This window comes from Myxine glutinosa, chromosome 1 (genome assembly GCF_964187855.1).
Source record: "Myxine glutinosa chromosome 1, kmMyxGlut1.1, whole genome shotgun sequence".
In the NCBI taxonomy this organism is placed as follows: domain Eukaryota; kingdom Metazoa; phylum Chordata; class Myxini; order Myxiniformes; family Myxinidae; genus Myxine; species Myxine glutinosa.
In genome coordinates, this window is record NC_136261.1 from 368,356,664 (window position 1) to 368,374,540 (window position 17,877).

A 17,877-nucleotide genomic window follows, 5' to 3' on the forward strand; every position below is an offset into this window, starting at 1 on the left:
GTATTGGCGGGTCTTGCGCCATTCCAGATGCGCTGTCCCTGACAGAGGGAACCCATAGCGCTTTGCTCTTTTCCCAGTTGCACTTCAACGAGGAAGCTAAACCAAACAAATGTAGGCACTTAGCCAGCGCTGCAATGTCGTTATTGTTTTTAACAATGATTGCGACATCATCAGCATACGCCGATACAACAACTGGAGGATGATTAGGAGATATACTCATTCCAGAAACGTTATTCCTTAGTAACACGAGAAGTGATTCCATTACAAGGGTGAACAGTAAGCCGGAGACGGGGCAACCTTGCCTTACCCCCCTTTGAACCTGTATGGGAGAACAACGCTCATTGTTCACCTTAACTAAGCTGAATATATTGTTGTACAATAAAGCAATATAAGTTCTGAAATTATCTCCAAATCCACAGGCTTCAAGCACATGATTTAAAAAGACATGATCGATGCTATCAAAAGCCTTTTCCAAATCAAGAAAAATTATACCAAAATCATTCTGCACACAGTTGCCATCTATGAGATCTCTAATGAAAAATATGTTATCATACATAGATCTACCTGGAATGCAATAACTCTGATCAGGGTGAACCAAATCGCCAATTACCCTTTTAGCTCGATTCGCCAGAACTTTTGAAAGGATTTTATAATCAGTGCATAGTAGAGAAACAGGTCTCCAATTCTTCATTTGTCGCAAATCACCAGCCTTTGGAAGAAGGGACATCACCGCTCTTCTCATACTTAAAGGCAATTCTCCATGAGTCAGTGATGATTCAAGAACATGCATCAGTTCTGGACCTAATAGTTCCCAAAATTCCACATAGAATTCAGCCGGCAGACCATCGATTCCAGGGGCTCTTCCCGAGTCCATTCCAGCCAGGGCTTGCGTTAACTCCTCGAGCGCAATTGGCGAGTCCATATCCAGCCGCTGGGACTCGGTTAACGAGGATAGGTGAGAGGTTAAAAGTCTCATTGTTTCCTCACAAACGACCTGTTTTGAAAACAGTTTGGAAAAGAAGTCCTGAACACAACCGTCTGTCTCTGGGATTAACAACGACAGTTCCGCCAGGATTAATTACCGAAAAGATGTTCTTGGGTGCTTTGCTGACAGAGTCCAGATGAAAAAAAGCTTTACTAGGGGTATCTAAAACCTTTAAGTTCTTAACCCTTAGTCTGAGCAACAACCCTGCTGCTTTCTCCTGGATTAACTCTCTCAACTGAGTCTTCTTTTCTAGTAATAACTGGAAGTTTCTTGCATTATTATTTTTAGCAAGTTTACCTTCGAGCTGTACAATGTCAGCCTCCAAACAAGTCATTGTTATATTCTTCACATTTGTAATGTTAGCTCTGAACTGTTGACAAAACACCCGAATCTGGGCTTTCGTATTGTCCCACCAAAGATTAACAGAAGAAAAAGAGGCCTTTCTTTGGATTTGATTAGCCCAGAAACCTTGGAAGGCTTCTTTAAATAGACCATCTTCTAGAAGACTCGTATTAAATTTCCAGTATGCACTTTTATTTATTGACTGAGGAAAAAGAAACCCCATGGTTACTAGATGATGGTCTGAAAATATTGACGGAAAATAATCTGGAGAGACTATAGCGTTTCTAAAGGGTGAGTTTATATACCATCGGTCGAGTCTCGCGAAGGACACTCTTCCTCTGGTGATGCGGCTCCAGGTGAACTGAGGTTCATTGGGGAAAAGTACCCTCCATACATCTAGCAAACCCACCCGAGAGAGGAAAAGGGATAAATCAATACATGATTCGGGATGAGGTTCTGCCGAGTTCCTGTCCATTACAGGTTCAAAGGTACAGTTAAAATCACCCCCGATACACGTACATTGGTTTAGGTCAACTGTCTGCAGGTGATTAATCACAGACGCAAAGAAAGCTTTCCGTTCTGTGCTCTCACTTGGTGCATACACATTGAATAATGTGAAATGGAAGTTATTAACCTCCAGTTCAAGAGAGCTGAATCGGCCTTTAATGATCTCCTGGAAGAGGATTGACTCAGGTACTAGCCCTGGTCGAAGTACGAACGCAACACCTGCCGAAAGGGAAGACAGGTTGCTAAAAAAGCACTGTCCCCCAAAAACGCGACACCAATCATATTCTACATTTTGGGTGATGTGCGTTTCCTGCAGTAAAAGTACATCGACGTTTTTGCGCCGAAACAAACTTTGCACTTGCGCTTGGCGGTTTGGGTTTGCACCTCCACCATTAATGTTCAAGGTGCCAAAGGTAATTTGCTTCATTCCTTATCAAAGGGTTTGATTGGGTGTTGCGAAATCTCAAGACTGGCTTTTGTAATAAATTTCCTGAGTCGGTGAAATTGTGACCTTGTTAGTGGAAAATCCTTGCCCTTTCTTGTTATTTCCTTTGCTGATTGAATAAATGAACCTAAATCGGGAAATGTATCCCTGATAACTACATTTCGCTGTCTATAGGTTTCATTCAAAAAGGAGAGTACGAGTTGAGGAGATATCATTGGCTGACTCAACTGAGCCTGAGACAACTCAGGCACCTCCTCATCCTCATCAGATTCCGACAAGTCTGACAAGGTCCCTCCAGGATCGAGGATGTCGGCCTCCGTGGTCACTATGGGAATTGTCAGTATCTCTGGGGATTCGCTGGAGAGCTCCACTGTGCAATCCACGATGCCCTGGTGATATTTGTGCTCGTCAGAAGTTGAAGCCTCAGTTTCATCCTCTTGTGGAGCACAATCTACCGAATCGATGAACGACTCGGTAACACAGTTTTGAATCTGCATCGGTAGAGCAGCACTGCAGAGGGATGAGTCAGTCACTGTCTGCTCGTTCGCAGTGACTGATATCAATGATCGTAATGGTTCGTTCGAGGGTTTATCAACGTGTTCAGCATTGAAACTTGTTTCACCCCTATAGCAATTTGCATCCACAGAGTTTGCACACGAACCTTCCGACATATTATCCTCAGTTGCAGCACCGGATTCACCATCCCTTTTTTCAAACCCGATGGAAGCATTAGGAACACATTGAGGTGTGTGTTCAGCTACACTGGCCTTCTCCAATACCACCTTTTTAGGATTACTGGTAGAAAAATTATCAACCGACGCCCTTCGTTTTTTAGAACCAATAATAGGGTCCTCCTCCATTCCTTCACTACATGAGGGAATCGCAGCAAGGGATGTGCGAGTTGGGGTCGCTTCGGTTTCCGTGACAGGAAGTGAAGTGCGATCGTTTTTTGGACTCGGGATATGCGCATCGATGCTGCTATTGTTCGTCTCACTGCAGGAGGGAACAGCAGGAACCGGCACACTCACAGGATTAACTCCAATCGGTTGAATAGAAACACGAGTATTATCCTTTTTACAATCCGTGTATGCGTGGCCATTTTCCCCACACTTTGAACACGAAACCTTGGGACAAAAACGTTTAACGTGACCAAAGGCTCCACAGTGAAAACACGTTAGTGAGGCTGACGAGGCGTACATTTGATACTCCCGATCGTCGGATTTTACTTTAAATGAAATATTTAACCCCGTATCATCGCCACGATCGGGAAGTACCATGTAAACTTGGCGACGGAAACTCATTACGTGTTTTATCCTCTCGTCTCGGCTCTTCAGAGGGATCATGGACATTCTTGACACAGCTGTTCCATAGCGAGAAAGGACTGACATTAGTTTGTCGTTTGGTATAAAAGGTGGTACGTTTGATACAACGATTTTCATCGCTGGAGTATCCATGGGGGACGCTAACATAAACACACCACCTTCTGTGGCTAAACCTGCACTCACGACGTCATGAACAAAGTTTTCTTCGGACAGGAAGATAACTACTTTTTGATTCATTCGTGAGGCAGCTCGGACATGCTCGCACCCGATTATTTTCCCCACTGCGAGTACCACATCCTCAGTGAGGACTCCTTCTGGTGGAACACACACAAATGCATGCTTCCTCGTTAGGCTATCGAACGCCTCTAACCGAGAGCGTGCATTCGCCATACCAGCGAATTCAACACCCCCCACTTGTCCGAACCGGACAAGAAGGTAACAAACCAAAATAATCAAACTAAAGTAAGTAATAAACGTGCATTATAAGCACAAAAAAGGCTTACAAAGCGTCGTCGAAGCCAGTAGGCCGCACCCAAAATGGGCTCGCTCTCAATCCTCTCTCTCTCGAAGACAAGGGTACAGAACGGATGAAAACACGATGCCGAAGCACACAGGATGGAAAAGGAGAGGGAGGGGGGGCAGGGGAGGGCAGGAGAGGAGAAAAACTCACAAAGAACTCACTACACCACAGAGCAGTTGCTCACAGCCGCCATGACGCCACACCCACCACAAACGGCCAGCAGGGGGCGCGAGAGATGGAGAGAGAGAGAGAGAGAGAGAGAGAGAGAGAGAGAGAGAGAGAGAGAGAGAGAGAGAGAGAGAGAGAGAGAGAGAGAGAGAGAGAGACAGACAGACAGACAGACAGACAGACAGACAGACAGACAGACAGACAGACTTTGACTTTTAATTATAAAAGTATAAAACAAGAATACCACCAAAAGCAATCAATCAGGGCAATCAGTAAAATCATAGCAATCCCGAAAGGAAAAAAAACAAACGGTGCAATGCAAACCCAGCAACAGAAAGGTGCAAATGCCAGAAAAAAACAGCACACGATAAGAAACACCCGCACTGTATTATACGGAGATTAACAATTTGTTTTCCTGGACCTCACAAATCCCTCCAACACACCAAGTCGCAACAAAATTAGCAAGGTCGTTTGCCGTTTGGACACAGCCAAATTCAAGCTTGAGCCTTGCTGACACCAATGAACTAAAGAACACCATGATACTGCATTCCTGCATGGGTCTGCCGCCCAGCTTCGCCTTCCGCGACAGGTATACGGCCAGTTTAGCAGTAGCGGTTAGGAACCCGAATACAATGGATGTGGTTCCCTTTTTGGGAGGAAAGCCAAAGATGTAAGCTTTCAAAGAAAAGGTAACCTGCAATCTATGGGAAATAAAATTTAACCAATGAAACAAAGGAGAAAGTCTTTCACAATTAATGAAAGCATGAAGCAAATCTTCCCTCGCCGGACAAAAGGGGCAACAGCCGGAAATGGGGGAAAAAAAACGGATGACAGCATTGGAAGGAACAATCCAGTGGGCCAAACGCCACTGAAGGTCACCTGTTCTTTTAGAAATAAGTCCAGCATACATTGTATCCCATAAAGGCTCAGAGGGGGGACCGGGAGGCAAGAGTCCTTTCCACCGGGTAACCCCAGCTAGAGGTGGGTCCCCAAGAAGAAGTTTCACACAAGACCTATAGATACTCTTGCTGCTCATGCCATGGAAGGGGGGTGACCCTGCGCTCATGGGGGGCAGCTCGTTTGGGGTAAAAGTGACCCCTAATTTTGGGACTGTGGGCTCGACCTCTATGTCCTGCGTCCAATGTAGGCCTAGCTGGTGGCCCTTTCGGATCACCGCTCTTAGTATATTCTCGATTTGCCTCCTGGACCGAACACCTGTTAGGTCCGCCAGCTCGTTCGCAGGCTTCCATCCCTGTCCAGAGTCGTGTCGGAGATGACACACTTTCAGGATGTTGGCCGCTATAAAATGCTGGCAGAAGTCGCGACTCCTCGGGATATCGGGGAAAAGTGGGTTGAAAAATAAAGGCTCATGTGCATACATGTTAGTGCCATACGAGTCTGTTTGGCGACTTATCGAAACGCCCTGCCAGGCATTCAAGAGGCTCTGATAAAAAACTGGGAGCAGAGATGTATCGGTGTGTTGAAGGTTGGTCAGGAAAAGTTCCTGTCCGTATCCGAGCCTCCCAGCTCGTTGAAGAATGGAGCAGGCTAAGGGCTTTCCTGGTAGGTGTTCTGCATACAGCAAGCGTTGGATGGAGCGGAGCCGGAAGGCCAACAGGCGGCATTTCACATCGACTAGGCCATGACCACCCTCGGCCAAGGGACAACATATGGCGCTGGGTCGAAGCCAGTGGTAGCCTCCCCAAAAAAAATCCACCAGTTTCCTCTGGATAGCTTGGAGCAAAACCTCCGGTGGTTGCAGGCAGATGAACCGGTGCCACAAAAGGGTAGTGACGAGGTTGTTGACAACCAGCACGCGACCCTTATAGGACAGGTGGGGTAGAGCTCTTTTCCATCGGCTCAAACGCCCGTCTACCTGGTCAATGATCCTGTCCCAATTGTTCTGGGCATACTGAGGAGGTCCGAGGAAGACGCCCAAATACTTGATGCCATCGTTTGCCCACACTAGTTCTGCAGGAAGGGGAGGTGGTGGTAATAACGGTGGCATAGATAAGTCGTTTTTTGGAAAGGGGATCCACAGAGCCTTGCTTTTCCCCCAATTACACCTTAATGATGAGGCAAGGTTGAAGTCCGACAAACACTTTGCCATGGCGTCACTGTCGCATTTTCTTTTTATAATGACACACAGGTCGTCGGCATAAGCTGACAGGGTCAAAGGTGGGTGTCCTGGAGAAAGGGCAAGTCCAGGGATATCCTTTCTGAGGGCGATTAAGAGGGGCTCCAAGGCGAGGGCAAATAATAGACCTGAAAGTGGACAACCTTGCCTTAACCCTCTCTGAACCTTTATGGGTGGGCAAAATTCGTTGTTAACTTTGATCAGGCTGGAGATGTTTGCATATAACAAAGCTATGTAGGCTCTAAAATTTGTGCCAAGCCCGCAAGCTTGTAACACATGACACAAAAACTCATGATCAATGCTATCAAAGGCTTTTGCCAGGTCAAGAAACACCAATCCAAAATCCTCTTTAACACATTTACCAGTTAACAAATCTCTGACTAGGAATATGTTGTCATAGATGGATCTGCCAGGGATGCCGCAACTTTGATCAGGTGACACCAGGTCCCCGATAACTGTCTTCAACCGGTTCGCAAGGACCTTGGAAAACAGTTTGTAATCCGTGCACAACAACGAGATCGGACGCCAGTTTGACAGGTGTCGGAGATCGCCAGTCTTGGGTAGCAGGCAGAGTACTGCTCTTCTAAAACTGAGCGGTAATTCTCCGGATAAAAGAGATGCATCCAGAACATTGAGCAGCTCTGGGCCCAAAATGTCCCAGAATGCCGAAAGAAATTCGGCCGGTAGGCCATCGATGCCAGGGGCTTTTCCCGACTCCATCTCAGCGAGTGCACCGGATAGCTCTGGAAGGGTAATTGGAGCATCCAGTTCCAGACGTTGGGCCTCAGCCACGGAAGGAAGTTGAGAGGTCAAAACATTCATCATTTCGTGAGAAACTGTTTTGGCCTTGAAAAGTTCAGAAAAGAAATCAATTATATTTAATCTTATATCACTCGGATTTGTTAGGATGTTCCCCCCTGGGTCCAAAACCGAAGATATGAGTCGTGCTGGTTTCTCTATAGTTTCTAGGTGAAAGAAAGCCTTAGTTGGGGTATCTGAAACCTTTATATTTTGTATTCTTAGCCGAACTAGTGTGCCCGCTGCTTTTTCATGGATCAAATCCCTTAATTGGGCCTTCTTCTCGAGTAGCAACCGATAGTTCACTGGGTTGCTCTCATTGGCCAACTTGCTCTCTAACCTTAAGATGTCTGCTTCCAAGCAAGCCATCGTGATATGTTTTACATTGGTACAGTGCGAATTAAATTGTTGACAAAATACTCGAATTTGGGCCTTTAGGTTATCCCACCAGAGGCTAATTGAGGAGAAAGAAGATTTTTTAGTACTCATTTCAGCCCAGAAATCACGAAAGGAGTCTGTAAATAAACTGTCCTCTAAAAGTTTAACGTTAAACTTCCAGTAACTATTTCTGCATGTGGGTCGAGGAAAAGAAAGATCTAAGGTTACCATATGGTGGTCTGAAAACAATGACGGAAAACAACCTGACGAGGCCGCGACGTTCTTAAAGGGTACATTTATGTACCAGCGGTCGAGTCTTGCCGAAGACACCCGGCCATTGGCACATCGACACCAGGTAAACTGGACTGTGTTGGGGTGGTGCAATCGCCAAACATCCAGTAGACCGGCCGTCTTAAAGAAACGGGATAGGTCCGCATGGGACTCGGGGTGGGGTTCTGCCGAGTTTCTGTCTTTCGGAGGGTCAAAGGTGCAATTAAAGTCACCACCAATGCACACACATTGATCGAGATCAACTGATTTCAGGTGGTTTACCATGGAAGTGAAGAAGGCCTTTCGGTCCCTGCTCTCACTAGGTGCGTACACATTGAAAATGGTACAGCGGAAGTTTTGATGTGCAAGCTGGAGGGAAATAAGCCGGCCTTTTATGACTTCCTGAAAATGACAAGACTCGAAAGCTAGGCCTGGCTTTAGAAAAAACCCAACCCCAGCAGATGAGGCTGACAGATTGCTAAAATAGCATTGCCCTTTGAAAGTTTGGCACCAGTCATGTTCCACGTTAGGTGTGATGTGGGTCTCTTGTAGTAAAAGAACATTTGCCTTTTTACGGTCAAACAAGTTTTTGACTTGGGCCTGACGGAGGTGGCTTGCACCCCCACCATTCATGTTTAAGGTCGCAAAGGAAATGTTTTTCATTCCGTGGTAATGAAATCGCCCTGTGCTTGGGAACACTCTGCACCTGCTCGGGTAACAAACTTTCTTAACCTGTGGAGTTGAGATTTCGTCAGGTCAAAATCCTCACGCGCTTTGATTATTGACTTTGCGGTGCACATGAATGCAGCCAAGTCAGGGAAATTGTCTTTAATGACAATGTTGCGGTGACGATACGTTTCGTTAAGGAAGGTAAGAACGAGTTGAGGGGATACCTGCGAGTGACCTGTCATTGTTTGTGACAGCGCGGTTGCCTCAATGTCATCTTCGGACTCAGACACGTCAGATAACATGTCGTCGGGATCTGGGGTATTACCCGCTGCCCCCGCGGTCTTGTCTGGGGGCACCTTCACAAGTTTCTCAAGGTGTTCCCGAGGGCACTCGTTAACACTTTGGTGGATATTTGTTTCTGGGGTCGGAGCTTGGGTTTGAGATCCCGGCAAACTCAGATTTGCTGGCCCCGTTTGTACAGTGGGAGCGTTTATTGAATCCTTAGTCTGCTCGGTATTTAAAGGGGGGGCAGGCGGAAAACCATTTCCCAGCTCGGAAATGGTAATACTTTCACTGGAGGTTTCGCACTCGGAAACTTCCAGGTGAGAGGTACAAATTTTATTTTTTGGCTCATTTACATAATGAGACTCACTGGTGTCATTGGCAACGGTATCCATGTTCTCAGTTAGTGAGGGAATGTCAGAGGGGCACTCGGACACGTGTGCGCCGGAAATGGTGCCGCCCATGACCGCCTTCTTTGCAGCACCAGCGAAACTGCTTGGCGCTGGTGCTCTTCGCTTTTTAGAAAACACTGTGGATTCTTCGTTCATGGGTTCGGGAAAGGGGGCAATGCTAGTTGTGTCAGTCGCATCGGTGGGTGTCGTCACATTGGAATCGAAAAGCACCGGTGTGACAGACGACTCAGTCGGGGTGTCAGAAGGTACGGTCGGGGTGTCAGAAGGTACGGTCGGGGTGTCAGAAGGTACGGTCGGGGTGTCAGAAGGTACGGTCGGGGTGTCAGAAGGTACGGTCAGGGTGTCAGAAGGTACGGTCCGGGCGTCCGAAGGTGCGGTCGGGGTGTCAGAGGGTACGGTCCGGGTGACGGAAGGTACGGTCGGGGTGTCAGAAGGTACGGTCAGGGTGTCAGAAGGTACGGTCCGGGCGTCCGAAGGTGCGGTCGGGGTGTCAGAGGGTACGGTCCGGGTGACGGAAGGTACGGTAGGGGTGACAGGAGATACGGTCCGGGTGACGGAAGGTACGGTAGGGGTAACAGGAGATACGGTCCGGGTGTCAGCGAGCATGGTCGGGGTGTCACAAGGCGCGGTGGAGGGATTGGCCTTTTTGCAAGCCCTTTCGTTATGTCCCGGTTCACCACACTTCGGACAAGCGGCCCTAGGACAGAATCTTTTAACGTGTCCGAATTCTCCACAATTAAAGCAAGTTAAGGAGGCTGAGGAAGCATACATGTGGTATTCTCGATCATCCAACGATACTTTAAAGGATATATTTAAACCTGTATCGGCTCCGCGATCCGGGAGGATCATGTACACCTGCCTCCTAAAGCTCATCACGTGTTTAACACGATCACTGCGACACCCGAGCGGGATCATTGAGATTCGGGAAACAATTTTTCCATAACGAGACAGAACAGATAGGAGTTTCTCGCCTGGCACAAATGGTGGGACGTTGGATATTGTTATCTTGGTCGCCGGCGTATCCATAGGGGATACCGTAATGTAATGGCCCCCTTTTATGGTTAGACCGGTACTAACGACGTCATGGACGAGTTTTTCTTCTGACACGAAGACAACAAATTTTTGGTTCATTCGTGACGCCGCACGAACATTACCGTCTCCTATGATGGATCCCACGGCAAGGATAATGTCCTCAGTAGGAGCTCCTTCGGGCGGAACACATGCGAATGCATGCTTACGTGTCAATTTCTCGAACGCCTCGCAACGAGAGCGTGTATTCGCCATACCGGCGAAATCCCCCCCCCCCCTTGTCCGAACCGGACAAGAAGGTGTCAAACCTAAATAATCAAACTAAAGTAAATAATAAACGTGCATTATAAGCGCAAGAAAAGGCTTACAAAGCGTCGTCAAAGCCAGTAGGCCGCACCCAAAATGGGCTCGCTCTCAATCCTCTCTCTCTTGAAGACAAGGGTACAGAACGGATGGAAACACGATGCCGAAGCACAACGGATGGAAAAGGAGAGGGAGGGGGGGCAGGGGAGGGCAGGAGAGGAGAAAAACTCACAAAGAACTCACTACACCACAGAGCAGTTGCTCACAGCCGCCATGACGCCACACCCACCACAAACGGCCAGCAGGGGGCGCGAGAGAGAGAGAGAGAGAGAGAGAGAGAGAGAGAGAGAGAGAGAGAGAGAGAGAGAGAGAGAGAGAGAGAGAGAGAGAGAGAGAGAGAGACACAGAGACAGAGACAGAGACAGAGACAGACACAGGATTTGTCCCATCCCGTTCCCCCATCCTCCCCCCCACCCCAATTGGAGGAAGACCCTCTCGTGTTCATTAATCTAATATGTGTATTCACTAATTAATTTGTGTAAATTAAATGTACCCAAAATTACTTCCGCAAGGACCACACAGAATTATGAGTGGATAATATATTACGTGCATGAAAGCAATAGTACCACTGTAAAAAACGATGAAACATCAATAAATGTGACGTGTTATCGTGATGTTTTGTCTCGGTAAAGGGTAGCTGAGATATAAGAAACCTTGTCTGTGACTTGGCATGCCTGGTGCATTCAAAGAGTTTCAACCAAAGTTATTAAAAAGCTAGGGTCATAGCAAATGGTCTTGAGGGTCTAATGGGGTCTTAAAAGTCTTGAGGGATCTTCATGCTCTTAAGTTAAAGCTCCATGAGGTCCACAGTTTTAAGGGTCTGAATGTGTAAAGGATCTAAAGTCAAAGGTTTGTAAAAGTCTGCGAGGCCAAAAGGGTCGAAGGGGTTTGAGGTTTCACAGGGTCTTAAGTAAAAGGTCTGAAATGGTCGAAAAGGTCTAAAGAACCTTAAATGTCTCAAAGGTACGTTCCAATCGTGCCTAATTAACGCTAAACTGCACATGAACAGTTGAGTAACAACATGGCGCCTATTGTTAAGTTCACTGAACTCTAGTATTCTATAGCTCTGGACCAGATGGCCCCCACCTGCATCAGACTTCCTTGTATATCTGATTCTGATCCTTGTTTATGTCCTACCTTTTCAGGTCTACAAGGATTTGCTGTGCAGGTAAGACTGCAAGAGTATCTTTCATGTCCTTTATCATGTCCCTTTCATGTGTATTTTAATCACGTGTAGTAAAGAAAACAAATGTGTAGAAAAGAACATAAAATGGGTATTTAATTACTCAGCACTGAATTGAACTTCCGCAGAGTTCTCGTGTGGGCACAATTCTGGCACAACTCTTCCGTTTAATTGACCTGCCAAAATAAATCAACAAGAAATCCTCATCTTGTTCCGATGATGGTTCTTTCTCATAACATTGGAGATTCACTGAACATTGAAAGAAGGATGTGATGTCCAATTTGTGCATTTCCAAACCAACGTTACAGTTAAATGTATGGATTAATATGGTCCATGTTCGGGTAGTTAGCCTTCGCAATGTAATAAGCAGGGGAATGTAGCTTTAAAATTGGCTTGTTTAAATGTACACCGTATGAGGGTGGTGCGTTGCAATGAATAGTTATGGTTTTAGGTTAAGGCAATCGTATGTATGGCCTCCTGTCACGTCCTCGGGTGAGGCGTCAAAGTGAGGCCTTGGCAACATCCTGAAAAGGGGAGACAGGAGTGGCTTTAAAAGGGGGCGCAGTTGTCCGGAAAGTGAGGGAAGGAGTTATGATTGCCTCTCGAGTGGCAGAGTTCCCATTCCCGTCTATGCTTCAAGCCAGTGTGAGGCACCTTCGATTTTTATTGTCTTGTATATAATTATTTATTTATTCAGTGTTTCCCCATTTTCTTCCCTTTTTTATACCGCCATTGTACCTCCGTCAGGTTGATCTTCCCTTGTTATTTGTGTGAAAAATGAACCCCATTTTAAAAGAGCTAAGATTCTCCGATGTGCTTCCAGCGATCCCGTGCGCACAAAGCAGCCATTAATCTGATGTGTCCAAGGGAGTAACAGCCAGTTCGGTCCATCCATCCAATGGTCCAAGTTAACAGCTTGGACACATCAATACTTTTTCACACTCGCTCAGCCGATGATTCTCCAGACTCGGTCATGCTATTATACTCGTGATTGTTATTCCCATGCTTTTTGAAAGAAAAAAAGAAGAAAAGAAACGGTGGGATATTGTAATTGGCTTCGTCTGTCTGTCCATCCCTCCGTCACACTGTCACCTCCTCAGCGGTTGTACATAAATTCTAATTATCACCACATTGCATGAAGGTACAAGATCAGTATTTGTGAATCATTTTTGGCCGCATTTCCGGTGGAGGTGTATAAATAGATCATGGTTTCAGAAGGTCATGATGGTTGTAAACCCCCTTCTGCAGGTTTCAAAAGATCCAGTACCAAAAAATGTTTTACGGGCACATTTTAAAATATTTTTCATGAAACTTTGTAATATTTTTTAATGAATGCATTTCATCATTGGGGAACGCATTAAATATGTCACAAATTTTAGGATTTGGCCCGTGGTTCATGCCACGGGGGTGGGGGATCAAAGGTCATGGGTCAAAACGGAAAAATGTTTTTAATGTAAAATTTGATATTGAGTCATTTATGGTGGAACCTTTTGACATATTTCAACCTTGCTTTAGGTGGTAATTGTGGGCATTTACAATGGCAGCCATCGACTTCGTAATATCCATTGTCAGCTCGTTCCCAGCAGATGGGGTTTTGCAATCACCAATGTGTGTGTTTGTGTCTGTGCGTCTGTCCGGGTTGCAACTTGTTTTACCATTTCAGCTTTTCTCATCAAATTTTCAATAAAGCTTTATTAAGAGATTATGGAAAAGCCATATTCATAATTTTGCCAAAAGGTGAAAGGTCAGCGTCACTTAAAATCGTCAATTTTCATCCAATTGACCTGAAATTTTATGAATTTGTACATTGGGTGACTGAATTGGTTCACCAATCAAAAGCGAGAAGGCAATTGTTTTTTCAGATCAAAAGTTCAAAGGTTAAGGATGTCAATTCGTCAATTGTCATACATCGTCAATTTTCCTCCGATTGACCTGAAATTTTAAGAATGATCATATTGAGTGACTGAATTGGTACACCAATCAAAAGTGTGCAGCCCATTGTTTTATTTATTTTTTAGATCAAAAGTTTAAAGGTCAAGGTTGCATAAAATTGTTCATTTTCATCTGTTTGACTTTAAGTTTGCGCAGGGTTTGCATATTGGGTCACTGAAGCCAATTGCGTTTTGAAGTCAAAAGGTCAAGGTCGTCTAAAATCGTAATTTTTATTTTTATTTTTTTCCTGTTTTTGTCATGTTTAGCAAACGGAAGTCTGAATACAAAGCAGAGGCTGCCTTGTCTGCCTTTTCATTTTCAGATGCTTATAACTTAACCTGAAATTATTTATCAGGTGGATGATTCCCCAATGTCTCATATTTTGTCTACCTGCAAATTTAAATGATTTATCAATGGATTTTGCAATACTTTGATCACAACGATTTGGCAGCTTCGTCCAATTTTGACTTTTTGAACATGTTACTTACTTACTTCAAATGTTTGTGCAAATATATATATATATATATATATATTTATTTATTTATCGAGCTCATCCATTGCCTTATTCTCACTGGCAACCCTCACCTTCCTTCCTTGTTGAATGAATGTTTCTCTCCTCCCAACCAAGACTGGAGTCCAGGTCACATTTTTCAACCACAGAGCCTGCACCACCCAGATTGCTGGACTTCCCGGTGGAGGAGCAGAATGTGGACTCACTTATCCAGATCAATGACAATCTTCTGAAAGAGATCCAGAGTAAGTGATAAAAGTAGATAAGATTCCTTTAAATGAAGTTTTTTGGAAATTAAAAAATGAAGTTTATCAGATCAGTGCAGTATAGACCTGCGTTCCGCAACCTTTTTAGCCCAGGACCCAATAACAAACCCAGGCATCCAGTCACGACCCATCGAACCCCCCCCCCCCCCAACCCCCAAAAACCGTCACGGAAATATCGATTGCTTATGACGTTAATATCTTGGTAAGGGTTCGGTTCATTATCTTTGTACAGTAGTACATTTCGTAATTGAACAAAAAAGCAAAGTGACGACAATCATACCAAACACTGTCCTTATTTTGTTGTTATTTTGTTCGGATCTCCACGACCATGATGAGAGAGAGAGAGAGCGAGAGACCACGCCCCCCTTGAGAATGAGCAGCGACTTCGATCACAGACACCGCCCACTTGATATTATTGTCAGCCAATCAGGCGTAAACTCCCTGCCTTGTTAGCAGCTTCGGAGGAGATGAATCTGCCCCGACGATGAATCCGGATGAAGATTTAATGATGAAGATGAAGATGATGATGAAGATGAAGAAGATGATGAAGATGAAGATGAATCTCTCAACATTCATTGGCGGTGTATCTTTTGTGAACTAGAATAAAACTTTAATTATTAAAGTGACACGCCAAGATTAGGTGTTTGAACTTTATTTTAATCTTCATCGTGAATAGCTGATGAACTTAAAACGTAACATGAACTGATAAACAAAACAAGAATAACTTTTACTGAAAAACCCCACTATGCATCTGAACTTATATCCAGGTTCAATGATCCGTTATCATGAACAACATTAAATAAACAACTTTCACTGAATAAACCCGAAAGTGAAACTTACAAGCCGAATTCAAATGTTCTGTTAGCAACATTGTAGATGTGGATGATCCACATCAGTGCGATGGATGACTTTGCATATTGGCTACGAGATCATCGATTCGGCTTTGAAGCGGCGACAATGCGATTCTCAAGTGGGCGCACAGGGCCACAGGGTCCAGTTTGTTTCGATACTTGGACTTCAGATATGTCACCGTTGAGAAACCTGCCTCACACATCCACGTCGTCGTGAATGGCATCAGGAACTTTACCGCGAGATGTGCAATCTATGGGTACTCATGAGACACTGTCAGCCAAAACTTTACTAAAGTGTCATTCCTGAACAGTGTCTCAAGTGTACTGTCGGACATGATGTCGATCAAGTCCTCTTTCAATCTGTTGGACAAGTTGCAGCACTGCTGAACGTCGACTGAATAAGAGTCTCGGACCCACTTCTTCTCCACGCGTGGATCAACAGGAAAGTTTTCGTCAAATCGTTTGCGCAGGTTCACCAGATGTTCGACGATGACATCCTTAATGTCCACATGTTCCTCAACACTCTTACTGAGCAGATCATCCAGGTTTTCGAACATGTCAAATTCATCATTGGTCTGTACTCTTCTCTTCCATTGATCCAGCTTTGACTTGAACGCCGCTATCTTGTCATACATTACGAACACGGATTTCGCCTGCTTGTTTGTTTTGCCCTGGAACGATATGTTCAGATTGTTCAACAAGTTGAAGATGTCGGCCATGTATGCCAATGTTGCGATGAATTTCTTGTTTTTGTAGTGGACTGCCAGGTCTGACCTAGCCACCTCAAATAATGTGAGGACCTGGTCGCGAAGTTCATACAATCTTGCCAAAGCATCTCCTCTGGAGAGCCAGCGAACAGCTGCAAAATACAGCACCGTGGTGTGTTCTGCATCTTGCTCCTTACACAGCTCTGCAAACAACCTCGAATTTAGGGCGCTCTTCCTGAGATGGTTGATTGTTTTCACTGCAATGTCCATTACTTCGGCAAGTCCAGGTGACATCTCTTTCGCCGCTAAAGCCTCGCGGTGGTGGAAGCAGTGGGTCCAGTTTGCCTCTGGTGCCACATCTTGGATGAGCTTAATGACACCGCCGCGCCGACCTGTCATCGATGCCGCACCATCGGTACAAACGCCAACACAGTCTTCCCACCTGAGGCTATGCAATGCGATGTGTTTGTTGACGACTGCGAATATTTCTGCGGCCGTGGTCTTGGTCTGTAGCTCGTCACATGCCAGAAGATCCTCCATAAAATCATCGCCTTGCCGATAACGAACAAAGATGAGGATCAACGCCTTCTGTGTGATGTCCATTGACTCGTCCAACTGGATGACAAACTTGTTGGCCTCTAGGTTTGCGTACAGCTGGTGCTCGATGTCTTCGCCCATGTCTATTATCCGTCAGCGAATCGTGTCGGCAGAAAGTGGAATGGTGCTTATCTTGGAAGCCACCATCTCTCCAAGCACTTCTCTGCACATCGCCTTGGCGCATGGCAGGATGAGTTGCTCTGCAATACAAGATAAATAAAATAACACATGAATATTTCTTTCACTTTATGATTAATCTTGATTTTGTTCCAAGGCAGCGGTTCTTAACCTGGGGGTCGTTTGGGGTTTTAAAAAAACATCAATTTGTGGAGCCCATTTTTAGGAACCTAACAAAGGTACATATACCACACACAGTATTTTGTTCGCGTATGCGCATATGTCACGACCCCCAGGTTAAGAACCGCTGTTCCAAGGCATTATAAAAATTCAATATGTGCGATGTGATTGCCGTACGTACTTTTAAAAAAGAGGCAAAGTTTAAGAATGGCTGTATTGCAACAAACAATAAAACTTACGAAGTTGTGACATACCAATGTATACATGGCACGAGTAATAGTAAGCAAGAACCCGACACATCAATATTCTAAAGACGAAATGAAAAACTAAATTTAACTATACTTACAGCGCCATGTATTACTTTATGAACCTACAAACCGCCAATGCAGTGAAATACTTTTACGAAAAAAAACAAAAAAGTTACCCGCAATAGTGTACGGTTTCTTTTCTTTGGCTATCTTCTCTGCCACCAGGTAGCTGGCTTTGGTCGGTCCCTTCCGATGGAAAAACAGCCGAACTCATTACTGACTTGCTGTTGTTCATCTCGCGTTCTTTCCGGAGAAAAAACTCCCGCGACTTGTTGACATGATCTCCATGTTTCTTCTCGAGGTGCTGTTTCAGCTTTTGGGGCCTGAGGGACTCGTTGGCCAACACGTCAAGGCATAGCACACACTGTGGTGGATGAACATTGTGCTTATCGATATTCAGGGTGAACCCATAGTTCAGGAACACAGGCTGATACTTTCTAGCCATGGCGAGTACCTTACGCTCACAGCTCAATCTTTCGAATGAAAAGCAATGGACATTCGCGTGTCGGAAACTAAACGAATGATCTGACTGACCGGATGCATGCGTGGTACAGCGCGGTAGAAGAGTCCACACTATAAAGTTTGTGTCGGCGTACG

General features: G+C 45.3%; 2 protein-coding genes across 7 annotated transcripts in view; one reads left to right on the plus strand and one right to left on the minus strand.

Annotated features, from left to right (window-relative positions):
• Positions 1-17,877, plus strand: part of LOC137413424 (E3 ubiquitin/ISG15 ligase TRIM25-like) — an 88,371-nt gene that overhangs the window by 52,333 nt on the left and 18,161 nt on the right. For all 6 annotated transcript variants that reach the window (XM_078770092.1, XM_078770096.1, XM_078770093.1 and 3 more), the window contains exons 5-6: positions 11,774-11,796; positions 14,372-14,499. In XM_078770092.1, coding sequence (XP_078626218.1) covers positions 11,774-11,796; positions 14,372-14,499 — 151 coding nt within the window. The remainder of the gene's footprint in view (positions 1-11,773; positions 11,797-14,371; positions 14,500-17,877) is intronic.
• The window catches only part of LOC144889525 (zinc finger BED domain-containing protein 5-like), a 77,426-nt gene continuing 74,707 nt past the window's right edge, over positions 15,159-17,877 (minus strand). The window contains exon 2 of the mRNA XM_078770100.1: positions 15,159-16,875. Coding sequence (XP_078626226.1) covers positions 15,623-16,756 — 1,134 coding nt within the window. The 5' untranslated portion in view covers positions 16,757-16,875 and the 3' untranslated portion in view covers positions 15,159-15,622. The remainder of the gene's footprint in view (positions 16,876-17,877) is intronic.